This window comes from Cibotium barometz, chromosome 15, assembly GCF_041138505.1.
Source record: "Cibotium barometz isolate CiBa-2024 chromosome 15, ASM4113850v1, whole genome shotgun sequence".
NCBI classification, from domain to species: Eukaryota; Viridiplantae; Streptophyta; class Polypodiopsida; order Cyatheales; family Cibotiaceae; genus Cibotium; species Cibotium barometz.
Window position 1 is genome coordinate 34,960,907 of NC_141060.1, and position 15,043 is coordinate 34,975,949.

General features: G+C 43.5%; 1 protein-coding gene across 1 annotated transcript in view; it reads left to right on the forward strand.

Moving 5' to 3' along the window:
• Positions 1-3,481: 3,481 nt before the first annotated feature.
• Positions 3,482-15,043, forward strand: part of LOC147631227 (Insulinase (Peptidase family M16) family protein) — a 126,083-nt gene continuing 114,521 nt past the window's right edge. Inside the window, exons 1-2 of the mRNA XM_086809562.1 lie at positions 3,482-4,018; positions 4,257-4,332. Of these exons, the coding sequence (XP_086665688.1) occupies positions 3,893-4,018; positions 4,257-4,332 (202 nt within the window). The 5' untranslated portion in view covers positions 3,482-3,892. The remainder of the gene's footprint in view (positions 4,019-4,256; positions 4,333-15,043) is intronic.

Below are 15,043 nucleotides of genomic sequence, written 5' to 3' on the forward strand. Positions count from 1 at the left end.
CTAGAGGCTGAGGAGTAGGCCAATATGGAAACTTGAACCATGGACAATAATAACAGGATTCCAACTCACAACAAACAGGTGGAAGATGCCACTCTAGAGGTAGGGGGAGCCAGAGAGGATGAGGTGGATGGCAAAGAAATCAAAGTGGAAATAGCATAGAGTGCTATTACTATGGAAAACCAAGGCATATAATAAAGGACTACTATGAAAAGAAGAATGACATAAAAAGTGAGAAGTTAGAGCAAGGGAACTATGCAAGTAAGCAAGTTGTGTGAAGATAGAAGTGAATAACTTATGATTGAGCAGGGTCAAGTGAGGTTTAACCCTTATGCTAGAGCCAAGTATCTTCACATGAGAGATGCAGTCCCCCCATGAGTTACTAGATGACTTATCACTATGGATTAATCTATGATCAATCTTAAGTGTAAGAGGCTTCATGATAATCTCTAAAAGTCTAGACACTACATCTCTTGATGAGCGTTTTTTGCAAGGTAATAGGCCTAGTAGATAACCTTAAAGATAAGAATGTAGAAGTCATCCACCTGAACTAAGGGATAAGGGCCATAGCATTGAAATCCTCCGCAATGACTAAAGGAGCTTAACCATAAGGACTAGCAAGAGTCTCCTAGTCAAGGACACGAGCATGGAGTAGTGGTAGGGCTAGCCCCAAGGGCAATCCCAAAAACTAGTTCCTCAAGGTGGACACCCAAACTTTTTTCCATAGAGACATGGTTTGGTGTTGTACAATTTGCCATCAAAACCATGCAAGTATAGAGTGTTTGTTGTTGCTAAGGCCTAGAAGCCAATAATATTTTTATGCTTCACCAATGCCATGAGAACCATGATACCACCCATTATTTGTACTAAGGAAACCCAATGCCAGTGCCATGAGAACCATGATACCACCCATTATTTGTACTAAGGAAACCCAATGCCAAAGTAACCATTAGACTACCAACCATTCCAAATACACCTCAATCGCTACATAACCTAGTGGCCTTTGAGAAAACCCCCTTACAAAGAGGTATGTATAGACTACACCAACAATATACCCACCCCAATCGATAGCTCTTGGAAATGCACGATTACAACAGTACCAAGAGTCTAGAATAGAAAAGCTACGAGTCATATGAGTAAATATGATTCATATGAATATTCAAAACAGCCCTAGCCATTGACTATGCCTCCTTGTTCAAAGTGATGGTGTAACAAAGTGCGAGACTTCAATAACATGTTACACATGCCCCACCTCTCTTCAATGTTTCCATTATTGCAAGGACCACACCATGTTGCTGAGTGTCCTCATAGAGTCATTGCACCATAATTGCCTCAAATCTATCCTCAAATATAGTGCCAAATCCCAATATTATTCCATATGGAGGCACATGTTACAAGTAAGGATTAGAACATCCTTTCAAGGATTGTCCCAAGAAAGTGACAATCACACTAATGACAAGAGCAACATCCACTTCGATGAGCCTTATCTTGTTAAGTGTATAAAAAGGATAACTCCAAACCAAGATGAGGGTAGTCGCTAAGGAAACATTCAAGTCTCAACTTCAAAGCCAATAGCCAAAGAGCCCAAGGAGGCACAAGCCCCAAAGGTTACAATAGCCTCTCAAATAGTTAAAACAAACCGAAACAAGAGGTCCAAAAGAAGAAAACACTAAACAACACACATGAAAACGTAACACATGGTCAATTTTCAAGGACAACGATGTTGTGACCATTGAAAGTGGTTTAAATGAGAGGTGTGAATCTACCTTCCTCATCAAGGTGGTAGAGACAACGAGTGATCTCTTGCTCAAACAAGAGAAGAAATCAATTAACTACGCAAAACCTACAAAAAAATCAAGGTGTACCCTAACCCAATGTTGGAGAAAGAGCAAGTGAACAAGAACAAGAGCTTACAAGGAAGGTGTACATTAAACTACAACCATTGAAACAAGCCCAAGAGTTTATGAGAAAGGTGTAGGTTAAACTATAAACATTCCTTAAGCAAGTGTTCAAGTGTAAACCACTGACTTCGCTTGAGCTATCCCTAAACCTCCCTAACCCTATTCCAGAACCAATCATAAAACCAACAAGAGAACCTTAGAGCTTGCCAAAGACCTTAATGAAACCTATGTCCATTCTTAAGAGGCCACAAAAAAAAGAGCTAGTTTCGAAGCCTTCACCTCTAAAACCAATTCACTCGGACCTCACACTGCTAGATGCAATAAAGGAAGACTTAATGGAAGGTGAAAGTTGGACTTCCATGGGTCATCATAGTCACCACAATATTTTCTTAGTGGGAGGTGAAAGTTGGCCTTCCATGGGTCATCATAGTCACCATAATATTTTCTTAGAGGTGATTGGTGAGACAAAATTCCCAACTCAAAATATTGATTCCTCTTCTATAAGAATACAACCATGTTTCTGCTCCCTATGATTCCTCATAATATATGGCTTTAATAATGTTTTTGGAATCCTTCTAGCCTTATAATAAGGAAATACATTTAAGTCAAGAATCAGTTAATTCTTTTTCTTGATAGGAAGTGTGCTTAGTAAGAAAAAAAACTTGCAATTCTAAGAACATATTGCTTGTAACACCAAGAAAATACATTAATAATACATCCCCAGATTAAAAAAACTATTCTTAAACTCCTTTAAATGCAAGAGCATTATTTACTCGTATGCTTTGATTTACCATAAATCCAAAGAGAGCAGTATATCTATCGAGAGTCACCATTCTCTATACCAAGTTTCTGTGAAATCAACAGCTTACAACTCCGTTCTGGTCTAGGTATAAAAACTGTAACACATATTGGAGGAGAAAGAGAGTTATAGGCTATGACAAGTATTAATATCTTCTCTTCTTTTCCTATGTTATAGGTGGAATGAGCATGGTTCCAAGCATGTTTGGGCCTCCGATGGTTCCTAGTGTTTTCGGGGCCCTCCCTGGTCGAAATCCATCACTACCGCCTCGTCTCCCTCAAGATCACTCACGAAGAGGGCAGCAGTCATGAGCGGAGCATTGGGTGCACACACTATAGCAGGCTTGCTATACCTCCCCCATGACACCGTAGCCGAAGCCACACATTGGCTATATAGTAGTAGGTGGAGCTTCATTCTCTTTCTTATTGCAACACTTTATTTACCTTTGTCAACAAATATAGCCGCAATTATGGTAATAACTTTACTCATATCCATGCATTGAATAGGTTTTGAAACCTTAAAGCAATCGGACTAAATACCTTGGCATAAAAAAAAGCCCAATAAGGACTAATTCACATGCGTACTCTAAAAGCCTAAAACTCCTTGCTCACATTAATCAAAATGGGTTTCATCAATTTTATTACCGAAATTTGGTTCCTTGCCATGGTGTGTATGCCTCAAATGATTATATTGCACATACTCATGCACATACACTGCGTCGGATAAAGTAAGACTTAGAAACATTTGGAGCAAGATGTTATGTGCAAAAGAGGATTTGAACTTAAGACAATCGGTCTCCAATGAAAATCTCTTGTAGTTTATTTGTCCGAGTTTACTTTGAAGATGGATGGTCAAGATTCGTGAGTTTACTTTGAAGATGGATGGTCAAGATTCGTGCGCGCAATCTTCATGAAGGGCACGGTGGCCATGGATAGGGTCTTGACCCTCTGGTGTATAGTGGCGCACTGGCGTGGTGTCTGAGGCCCACGTGTTCTGGTCTTCTGTACTATAGCTGAGTGGTCGTACTTTAACCTAATGGCATCTTAATTCTTTGTACCCAAAAAAGTAAAGGGCCTGAGTCCTGTCCGGGCACTGCTTTATTTATGTGAAAGTTGAAACGTATATATAGAAGCTAGTACGCAGCTCTCAGCAGCAGAGAAAAAGAAGAGGCAGAAACCAGAAACGAGTGGTCGAAATGGGAGAGACAGCACAGGCAGAAGCCACCATTGTGAAGCCCCGTAACGACATAAGGGAATATCGAAGGATCGTCCTCTCCAATGACCTCCAAGCTCTCCTCATCAGCGATCCCGACACGGACAAGGTACACACACACACACACACACACACACACACACACACGTACGTATGAGCGATGCCTACACGGACAAGGTACACACACACACACACACATCCCTTATCACCAATCCCGACACGACAAAGTACAAACACACCTCCTGACACGGAGAAGGCGCGCACACACACAATCTACCTTTCTCCTGCACCAGATAAGCGTGCCATCAATCATAGATTCTCCCTTTCGGTGTGTTTCTCCATGGCAGGCAGCGGCTTCCATGGACGTCTATGCAGGCTACTTCAGTGATCCGGATGGCTTGGAGGGTTTGGCTCATTTTCTAGGTTAGTCACCCTCTTGCAAACTGTATGCTCCGGATGGTTGCTTCTCTGCATTTTGTTTTGTTCTTAAATAAAATAAAATAATTCATTTATATTGAACATGCCAATGGGAAATTTTATGTGGTAACATCGCAAAGCCTGTAATTATTTTCACACAATAAAAAACGATTCTTTTTGTTGTGTATAGAATTCAACGGTGTTTTGATGACACATTTTACCGCTGGTATGGGGGCCTTTTATTTACGACTCGAAGAGTTGAACAAGCCACAGCCAGGGATTGAAGCCAAGCAGGCCGGGCCCTTATCATTGGGTTGTTCCATTACACATTTGTTGTCACATAAATAGAGATTGCAATGGAATCCCCTGGATGAAGGATTTGCTTCACTTGCAAACATCTTCCATATCAAAGTTTCTGAACCAATCATGCCTTGGAATCAAGAAACAAGCTCTCTGTCCGTTGTTGTACAGTTGGAAAGCTTGAGGGTAGCATTGCACATAAGTGTAAAAAAACTTATGTACCTTGAAATTCTTCTGCTATTGATGGCACCTCCGGTGACTGAGTTTTGACCTTTCGTGGAAGAAAAATTTTGGTGCTCCCTTCAATACCAGCAAGTTGCCTTGTTCACATCTTAACTGTTCTTTAAACAGTGCAAGTTGGTCAGCTCAAGCTTTCTTCTCTGCTACTGCTTGCTTTGCCCAGCGTTCTAAATCAGCGTAATGTTTATTTGTTTTCGTTGCACCATGCGTTTCATCATTTGCATCAGCATCAGGCATTCTGGAGACTTATCGGATCTGGAACTAGGGCTGTATTCATACGATAATAGAATTACTGATAACACGAACACTTAAAGATAGGGAAACATAAACACATTTGGAACTAGGGCTCTTGGGTGCTAGCACTGTGAATGGGGAGTATGTCGTCTATGCTATGCTTGATGGAGTTGATTATTTAAAACTTTGTAAGTAGACTCTCACAGAGTAACAACTACACTTATGTTAAGTTTGGGAAATAACCTGAATTTTCTGTAGGTTTATTAACATTTAACAAGAGGAGTTTCTGTGGCCGAAAATTGGATATCTACATCTGCTCTAGTAGCCTTGTGAGGTAATCGTTAGATTTGGTCCTCTTTTTCTAAGCTGGCTGCCCCAAAAGACTTCGATAGAATGTGAAGAGAGAGGCAGATCTCCAAAAAGTAGGCCAACTTGTGTTAAATTGCATTGGTTGCGTTATATTTTATTTTATTTCATTTGCAGTCACACTTGTGTTAGTTTGGGTAGGCAGCCTTGTTGCCTGTGCTGGGTGCGCTAGCTTACCTCTTTGCCCTTTATAGATTGGGGCTCACAACACCACCAGTAAACTATAACCCTAATTATCAGCTACAGATCCCTTTTTACTCTAAAGATAAAATTGCTATATTTTCCCACTTTAATTCTACTTTGCAATGAGTGTACACTGCAAAGGCCCTTAGAGGGGTAAGATTCCTTTCATATTTTGTTATCTTCATGCCTTGTTTTGTGATGTAATCATGTCATTAGGTTGCTACGGCCTTAGTGCCGAGAGTATTGGGAAACAGGTGATGTGTGTTCATAATCGCTTTCTATTGAGAGCAGTGCTACTCATGGTGATCTGGATTGTGCTCGGAGTGTTCTAGTATTAGTCATTATGGGAGGGCAGTGGAGGTATTGCGTAAATTGTAATCACTCTTATCATGCTATGAAATTGTCTCATTGGGTAGAGCTTGTCAAGAGCTTTGACTGACACCCAACATGTTATTAATTTATTGAGCATGCCATGTCAGCATCAATGTTAGTGTTGGAGGTATTAGTCAATGTGTCATCATGTAATGAAAGTAAGCATTTGATTAGTTAAAAGTTGGAGTGTCTTCAGTTCAGGGTAAAAGTTAAATGGCCCCTTTTACCAATCAAAATAGTATGCAAGAGACCTCCTCATAGCTTGCTGTATTTTAGCTGGTGTATTGGCAAGATAAGAGATTGGATATGGGCATATTGGATCAAATTTGGCAGCCCAAACGGTACTTGGATGTGCTTAGTGTAATGTTTCAGGAGGACCATGAGAGAACCTCTTGGCCTCTGTATGGGGAGATAGTGATTCTAATATGGCTTAAAAAAAAATTAAAATAAATCCATGTCCCAAATAAATGGGCAAGACAAAAGAGTCCCATAAGTCCAGATATCATAATCATGTCCCAAGTAAATGGGCGAGACAAAATAAGTCTCTTGCCAACAAGACATCGGTCCACATGACCCTTGGCATAGACATAAGTCTTGTGCCAACCAGGTGTCTTGTCCACCTTACCACTTGCAATCTGTGTTGGTACTTTCACCACACACCTTGGATAGGAGGTGGGCTCACGTAACAAGATAAAACAATCACTCGCAGGCATAGATAACCTGGTGTTCAAGAAGCATTCTTGCTGCACATAGTTTATAGGCATTTCGGCCACCAACTCACACTACCCTCTCAAGTGCCCATGTTCCCTTCCATCTGCTGTCTATTGTTCCACCTAGATATGGTAGAAACAATCTCCAAGAGAGCACGTAGGACAAGAGAACACTACACACGGTATGTTGTGCTCGACACTACCCTCTGAAGTGCCCATGTTCCCTTCCATTTGCTCTCTATTGTTCCACCCACATGGTAGAAACAATCTTCAAGAGAGCACGTAGGACAAGAGAACACTACACAGGGTATGTGAACCATGAGTTTCATAAGTCCAGTGCTGTAACACGCGGAAGCTCTGGGTAGTCTTCTTTCAGCCCTAAACACTCTTGGAAACCTTCTGATGCAAAAATGCACCATCTGATGCAAAAACGCAGGTAGAGAGAGAGTAGAGAGAGAGAGAGAGAGAGTAAGAAGTGCTGGAAATTCAGTATATACTATGGTACAAAAAGGTACATATCTTGCAGCCCTTGGCTGCCTTCTTGAAAAGGTGGTAAAACACCAAAACCTGTCCCCTATGGGACCTCTAGTGATCCCAACCCCTAGTGGGTTTGAATGCCTAACACAGAGAGCAAGTGTGCCTTTATATAGGCCTTGGGATCCATGGGAAACTGGCCGACTGCTGGTCGGCCAGCAGACTTGCCATAAACACCAAAAACGCATGTGGAACTGGCCGACTACTGGTCGGCCAGCAGCCTTATTGGTCAGCCGCCCCTGATGAAGCGCTTCAGTCCCTTCTGCTTGCGCCTGCTGCTGCCCCTTATCTGCTGGTTTAGCCGACCATGTTATGGGCAGCCGACACCCTCTTTCTTGCAGCCAGCCGACTCAACTTATCTGGATCATGTGCTTCAGCTGTCTGCTTCCTTCCATGATCCCACTTGTCCTGCTCCATGCTCACCTCAGATGCTACACCTGAAGCTCCTACATTCTGGTTCTACTGGTTCATAGTCTTTATCTGTTTGCCTCTTCTGGATCTAGCCCTGAGAATGTCCATGGCATCTGTGATGCACATGACATCCCCCTCTGCTAAACTTGATGACGGGAATCCAACCTGCTCTTGGATGACTGTCATCATCCCAATCCTGTCCCGAAGTCCCTCTGTCATCTTCCATCCCGGGCAAACCTTTTTCTCTAAAAATCCGGTCTGTTCTCCAAACCACTCTGTCTCTGATGAAGATCTATGCATTTGGTCTTCCTCTTGTCCACAATCCATTCCTGCCCTGACTCTGAACACCGTCTTGGTCTTCTTTCCTGGAACTGAGTCTGGCACTCTCACATCACCCTTGGAGGATCAACCTCCCTTGGGACCGTTACCTGAGAACCTATCTGGCTCACGGAACTGCCATCCCCATCTGGCACTGTGGAACACCACCAACAAACCTCCTGGGAGTTCTTCCCGCTTCTGTGCTCCTCGCCTTGGGCTTCGAATCCGTGTACTTTCCTGTACCTTGGACCTGTACACCATCATCTGGGACTGAATCAGTGTTTAGCTTTGCTGAGCCTGATGCTCTGATACCAATGTAACACGCGGAAGCTCTGGGTAGTCTTCTTTCAGCCCTAAACACTCTTGGAAACCTTCTGATGCAAAAACGCACCATCTGATGCAAAAACGCAGGTAGAGAGAGAGTAGAGAGAGAGAGTAAGAAGTGCTGGAAATTCAATATATACTATGGTACAAAAAGGTACATATCTTGCAGCCCTTGGCTGCCTTCTTGAAAAGGTGGTAAAACACCAAAACCTGTCCCCTATGGGACCTCTAGTGATCCCAACCCCTAGTGGGTTTGAATGCCTAACACAAAGAGCAAGTGTGCCTTTATATAGGCCTTGGGATCCATGGGAAACTGGCCGACTGCTGGTCGGCCAGCAGACTTGCCATAAACACCAAAAACGCATGTGGAACTGGCCGACTACTGGTCGGCCAGCAGCCTTATTGGTCAGCCGCCCTTGATGAAGCGCTTTAGTCCCTTCTGCTTGCGCCTGCTGGTGCCCCTTATCTGCTGGTTCAGCCGACCATGTTATGGGCAGCCGACACCCTCTTTCTTGCAGCCAGCCGACTCAACTTATCTGGATCATGTGCTTCAGCTGTCTGCTTCCTTCCATGATCCCACTTGTCCTGCTCCATGCTCACCTCAGATGCTACACCTGAAGCTCCTACATTCTGGTTCTACTGGTTCATAGTCTTTATCTGTTTGCCTCTTCTGGATCTAGCCCTGAGAATGTCCATGGCATCTGTGATGCACATGACAAGTGCATCCCAAATAAAGGGAACCAAAAATAATAATCCATAAACCTGAGGATAGATCCAAATCCCTAGAAAAGATGTCCAGGAATCCATAGACCTGTATACCATAATCGTTGTATACCATAACTCTTACGACATACTCCGTGCTAACCACACACCTTGGAGTAGAGGTGGACTTTATCCATAAAAGCATCATATCCATAAGATATCCAAAGATTTCTTCTCTATAAACTCGGACAGATTCGTCCATAGAAATTGCTTGTGAAGCCCAATATCTATATAAATCCCATCCAAGAAAAAAATCTCCATAGATATAATCCATCCCAATAAAGGGAGCCATAAACAATGTTTCCCTGAAACCATCTCAAGGCAAACAACACCACCTTTCTCCTTGCATGGCTATACAAGGATTAGTGAACATCAAAAACACTTTATAGTAAATAGCAAAAGCACCAACTTTGCAAACTCAAAGTATACTTAGCTTTTCTTTGCCACGTTGGTCGTGAAGCTAAAAGAAATATCTCCTCACCATATCGTTAAGATATCCCGAGATATATCTCCATATAGCTTGCTTGTAAGCTTGATAATATAATCCACAATATCCATATGGAAAGAGTGCTAAACGTGTGCACATAAAGCCAACTCCACACTTCCAAGATAAAATTTTGTGAATTCATAAGTCCTTAGATCAACAAGCTGTCTATTGCTCATGCTCTTGCTTCATAAGCTATAAAGCGGCTGGCCATGCTTAATAGCAATGATGGTAAGCGTGGTCCCCACTTGAGATCTTTTCTCTTCCTTATTGATAGAAGGAAGCCTCTGCTTCCAAGAAAACCTATCCTCTAATACCAATGTAACTTGCGGCGGGTGCCCGGGGGACTAGGGCCTTTGACACACTTGTTGAACCTTAACACATATCCATCATCACTTTGCATAAAAGCTAGACAAAACATCCACAAATGTTGAAAATGGAGCTTGCACACGTGACACCACATAGAGGCCGGAATGGGCCGACCCCCCCCCTCCCCCCGCTCCCCCCCTTGGAGTATTTTATTACCCAAGGAGAATAATATCATGTACAAGCTTTGAGGGCCTTACTCTCCCCACGGGAGATGCCGGATTATCCATATACAAATGCCATAACACAGCCCAACACGAGGCAACCAAGCCGGAACATAGGTTGTAGAAATGCCGAGCCAACAACATAATCCATATACCTCTGTGTGGGTACTGATTCTTCCCCAAAAACCACGGGTCTTCATGCAATAGAGCTGGTACAGCAAGTACAACTCTCCATTCAGCCGGTACAGTAGGTACAATGGTTGGTACAGTCGGTACAGTGGCTGGTACAGTAGGTATAGTGGTTGGTATAGCCGGTACAGCAAGTACAAATGCTAGTATAGCATGTACAGTGACTAGTACAACAGGTACAGTGGTTGGTACAGCAAGTACAGAAGTTGGTACAGTCGGTACAATGGGTGATACAAGTACAACAAGTACAAGGACTGGTACAGCCAGTATAATGGCTGGTACATCAGATACAAAGGTTGGTACAACAAGTACAATGGCTAGAAATCATAATAAATGATTAAATACCCTTGCCTTCAGTATTTCTTCGCGATGGAAGCCTCCAAAACAGTCCCCAACAGCCGGTATTCTTCATGGGCAGCCTTCAAGAGAGAGAAAGAGAGTAGGCATCATTAGGGCAGCTTGATCCACTTTCTAACAAGTGTCAGGCCACTTGTCTCACTTTGGTCCACTTTCTTGCCACATGTCCCAATCTAAGAGATGGGTCCTTCCATAAACTTTATCTCTAAAGATATCCCAAGTGGTAGACATTCTGTCATAGGTACTTTGCCAACTCTTGGTATCTGCTCAATTCTAGATGTAATGACGCGAACAGAATTTCCATCGGAGTCGGGCCAAAAATAGCAACTCTTCTAAATTTTAGGAGTGTGGTCCTTTGTATTCTAGGATAATCCCCCATTCCCAAAGCTTGTACTCTGCAAATATTTAGATATCCTGAGGTCCACCAGACTCCTTTCATACTGGAAAATGTTCAGGCTGGTGATAGTATCTCCTTGCGGAGACCTTCGATCCGTTTTTCATGTTGGTTCAGGACCTTGACCAACACCTTCTGCTGCTCGACCAATGCCTTCTTGGTGTTGTCCTCCAGAGTCTTGATGTATGCCTCTAGCTCTTGTAGGTTCATCTTGTCTATTTGATAACAGGAGGGGTGTGCAGCAAGGCACGTGGATAGCAGGGAGGGGTGGGTAGCAAGGGACGCATAGCGTGGACAGTAGGGAGGCCCAGGGGTCCGTAGCGCGAATAGCCACCTGTCATGTGCACAGTGCTACACGCACGCAAGACTAGTTTCGAGGCTTGGGGAAGCTTGGAGCTAGGCAGGCTGATTCACGAGCTGAGTTAGGGATAGACTAACGGGCGGGCACCCAAGTATGGACGGGCGGGCGCCCAAGTGTGGACGCCCGATGACCGGCCAAGAGCCTATAAAAGGGTGGCCAAGGTTAGTTATTGTGATATAGAGAGTCTCGCGAGTTTGTGAGAGCTCTATGGTCTTGGAGCCTGGATCTAGTGCAGACATGCACGTGCTTTACGCAGCCGAGGCCGGCAGCAATCTCGAGGCCCGCGAGGGTAGCTTCGTGGCGGTATGGGACGTCGCGAGGAGGAGATTGGTCGGTACGTCAGCCTAGTTAGCTCAGCTCGTGGCTCGGTGGGGACAGCCAAGACTGTGGGCTCGCCCACACAGCTGTCGTGGTTGGGAGGTGAGTCAGGCTTGCACCCCCTTGTTGTTTGTTTATTTGTTTGTTTGCAGGATTCGAGTCTCGTACCAAGAACGATCACGAGGAGATCCTTGGGGATTTGACAGTGGTATCAGAGCATGCCTCGTGAACGAGCAAGTCGGTAGGTAGAGAAGATGAGGTCGAAGAAAGGTATGTGTTAAAAAAGCTTGCTGTTTTTTCTGTGCGTACTGCTGTTTTCAAATTCAGTATGTGTTTTTCTTCATCAAAGAAACCCATGTTGATGGGAGGTGGTAGTCTAAGAAGGGTTGTTTGCTTGGCAAAGAAGAGGCATGATTCGTTTATGCAGTCGCATGAACGTAGAGAGAAAACAGAAACAAAAAAGCATATTCATTGCTTTTGGTTGAACGCGAACGGGAGAGAGAGAGAGAGACAGAGAGAGAGGAGGACACCGCGTGTTGTATGCGCAGGGTACTGCGGGGACATTCACGCTGGCTGGGACTTGTGCGCAGGAAGTCAGGCTCTGTACGCAGGCAGCTAGCCACGTAGGCAGGCGACTAGTTCTATTCAGCGCAGCGTAGGTGCAGGCAGGCATGCTTAGGTGCAGGCGGCCATGCTTGTGGGCAAGTGTGCAACATGGACAGGCAGGCTGGCGCAGGCAGCCACGGTCACTTGCGCGATGGCAGCGTCGGCAGGACATCAAGCGCCGACAGCAGTTGGCGACGGCAGCAGATGATGTTAGCAATGCAACAGCTGACGGCTAATCCAAGAGGGATGAGGGAAAAAAAACCAGGAAAGCACTCGTTTTTTTTAAGTTTATTTTTTTAAAAAAAGTTAAAAAATCCCTCCTCCAAGGTTTCAAGGTGTTTTATTTTTTTTAAAAGAAAATAGAATATATATATATATATATAAACACAAAAGCAAAAGCTAAAGATAGCTTTTGGGGATTTTTAGCTTTTGGGGAAACCTTTATAAACCCCTTAAGTTGGCTTCTTGCCAGACATCTCTCAAGTTTTCAAGCTCTCAAGCTCTCAAGTTCCCTTGCACTTTCATTGTGCAAAGATCGAATTTTCTCCCCTTGCCCTCTTCACGATGTCGACCCAAGAATCAGAGTTGGAGCCCCTTGTGGAACGCGAAGGCTTGTCGGCTACGCCGATGCCGATCTTTTTGACGATTATGTGTCAAAATCAGATTTCCAAGAGTTCAAAGTAGCTCTCGAAGCTTCTTCGTCGGAACGTCAGGCACAAATCGCAGCCCAAATGCAAGCTTTGCAAAACTCCATCGCTCTTTTGACCACTACCCTCTCTACTCTATCGGGTATGGATACCTTGGCTTTTGCTTTAGGCCCCAACATTACTCCGGAACCGTTCGGGGGCGAGCAAAAGCAGCGCACCAAGGAGATCGTGGACACATAGTTCACTTTCAGTTTCATCCATATGATGATGGAAAAAAGATCCAGTTAGCAGCAGGTTTCCTCTCCGGCAAAGCTTTGCTTTGGTGGAAGGAACTCAACCCTAAGCCAACGACTTGCGCACAATTCAAAGACGTCTTCAAGAAGGAATTCCTCACGAAAGAGGATGATTATGATGTTGTTGCCCGGTTTTTAGCTTTGACCATAACCGCGCAGCACCTCACTTATGAGGTCTACCTCCAGAAGTTTAGGGACTTGCAGATGAAAGCTACAAAGATGGATCCCACTACTCTTTTGGGGTTCTTCGTAGCTGGTTTACCAGACTCATATCGTTTATAGGTTAAAAATAACAAATGCAAAGCATTGGACGAGGCCATTCATTCAGCTCGTATCTATGATGATACAATGGTCTCTTCCAAGTCGAAACCTGTTACCGAGCAGGGGAACAAGCATAAAAGAAAGTTCTCCGCATCTATGGCTAATACGATAGAAGGAAAGTCTTCGGACCAACCTTCGAAGAATTCAAGTAGCTGCCTTTGACAGGTACGTCAATTACTGTACTTTCTCGCCCTAGTACTTGTTCTGATTATCTGTTCAATTCTAAAGTATTTGGCTTGCATGATCTTCTCCGAGTTTATGGAGAAGTGAATGGCCATAAGATTCACATTCTTTTAGACCCTGGTAGCTCACACAACTTTGTTAACTACAAACTTGTGCAGAAATTGAGTCTTGATACGACACCCAGCGATCATACCTATGAGGTACGCCTACTTGCGGGAAGGTAGGTATGGGATCGAAAGGTGGAGATGCTTCCAATCCAGATTCAGGACTACAAAGATATTCTGGAATGCTATGTTATGCACCTAGAAAATGTAGACTTGTTATTAGGGATTGAGTGGTTTAAGACTCTTCAAGTCCAGATAGATTGGTCTAGTCATATTTTTTCTTTTCAGCATAGGGACACCAAGTATAGTATTTTAGGTGATTGTATACATCCCTCTCAGGGACCTCTTGTAAATACAATTGATTTTGAAAATATAATGGATTTTTCTTTGTATACCGCTTTCCATTGTGTATTGATTCCACTTTCTTCCTTTCTCATCCCTTCCTTGGATGTAAATGAATTAAGTGTGTTTGAAAGCAAAGAATTACAGAAGATACTTGGTTCGTTTCAAGATGTATTTCCTAAGGAACTGCCATCGGGTTTACCACCTGAACGAGCAGTAGATCATCGTATTGACTTGATCCTTGGTGCTCATCCTGTCAATATTTCATCTTACAGGATGAGCCAAGCTAAGGAAGATGAGTTGGCTAAACAACTCGAAGATTATTTAAGGATGGGCCAGATCCGTCCAAGTAAATCACCTTGGGGTGCACCTGTGTTGCTTAGGAGAAAGAGGGACAACACCTGGAGAATGTGTATAGATTACAAGAGATTGAATAAGCTGACCATTAAGAATTGTTATCCTCTCTCTAGATAAGATGACCTGATTGACCGGTTACCAGGAGCGAAATATTTCATGAAGATCGATTTACGTACTGGCTATCACCAGATACGTATTCATGAAAGGCATGTCAAAAGAACCGCCTTTCGGACTAGGTATGGCCATTACGAGTTTCTTGTATTACCTTTTGGGTTAACCAATGCTCCAGCCACTTTCCAGTAGATGATGAACGATCTTTTTCGTGAACATTTGGGAAAATTTGTGGTGGTGTTCCTGGATGATATTTTGATATATAGTCGTACTCTTGAGGATCATGTCAGACACCTCACGATTGTCTTATCTATTTTAAGACAGAATCGACTATATGCTAAGTTAAGTAAATGTGAGTTCTTTATG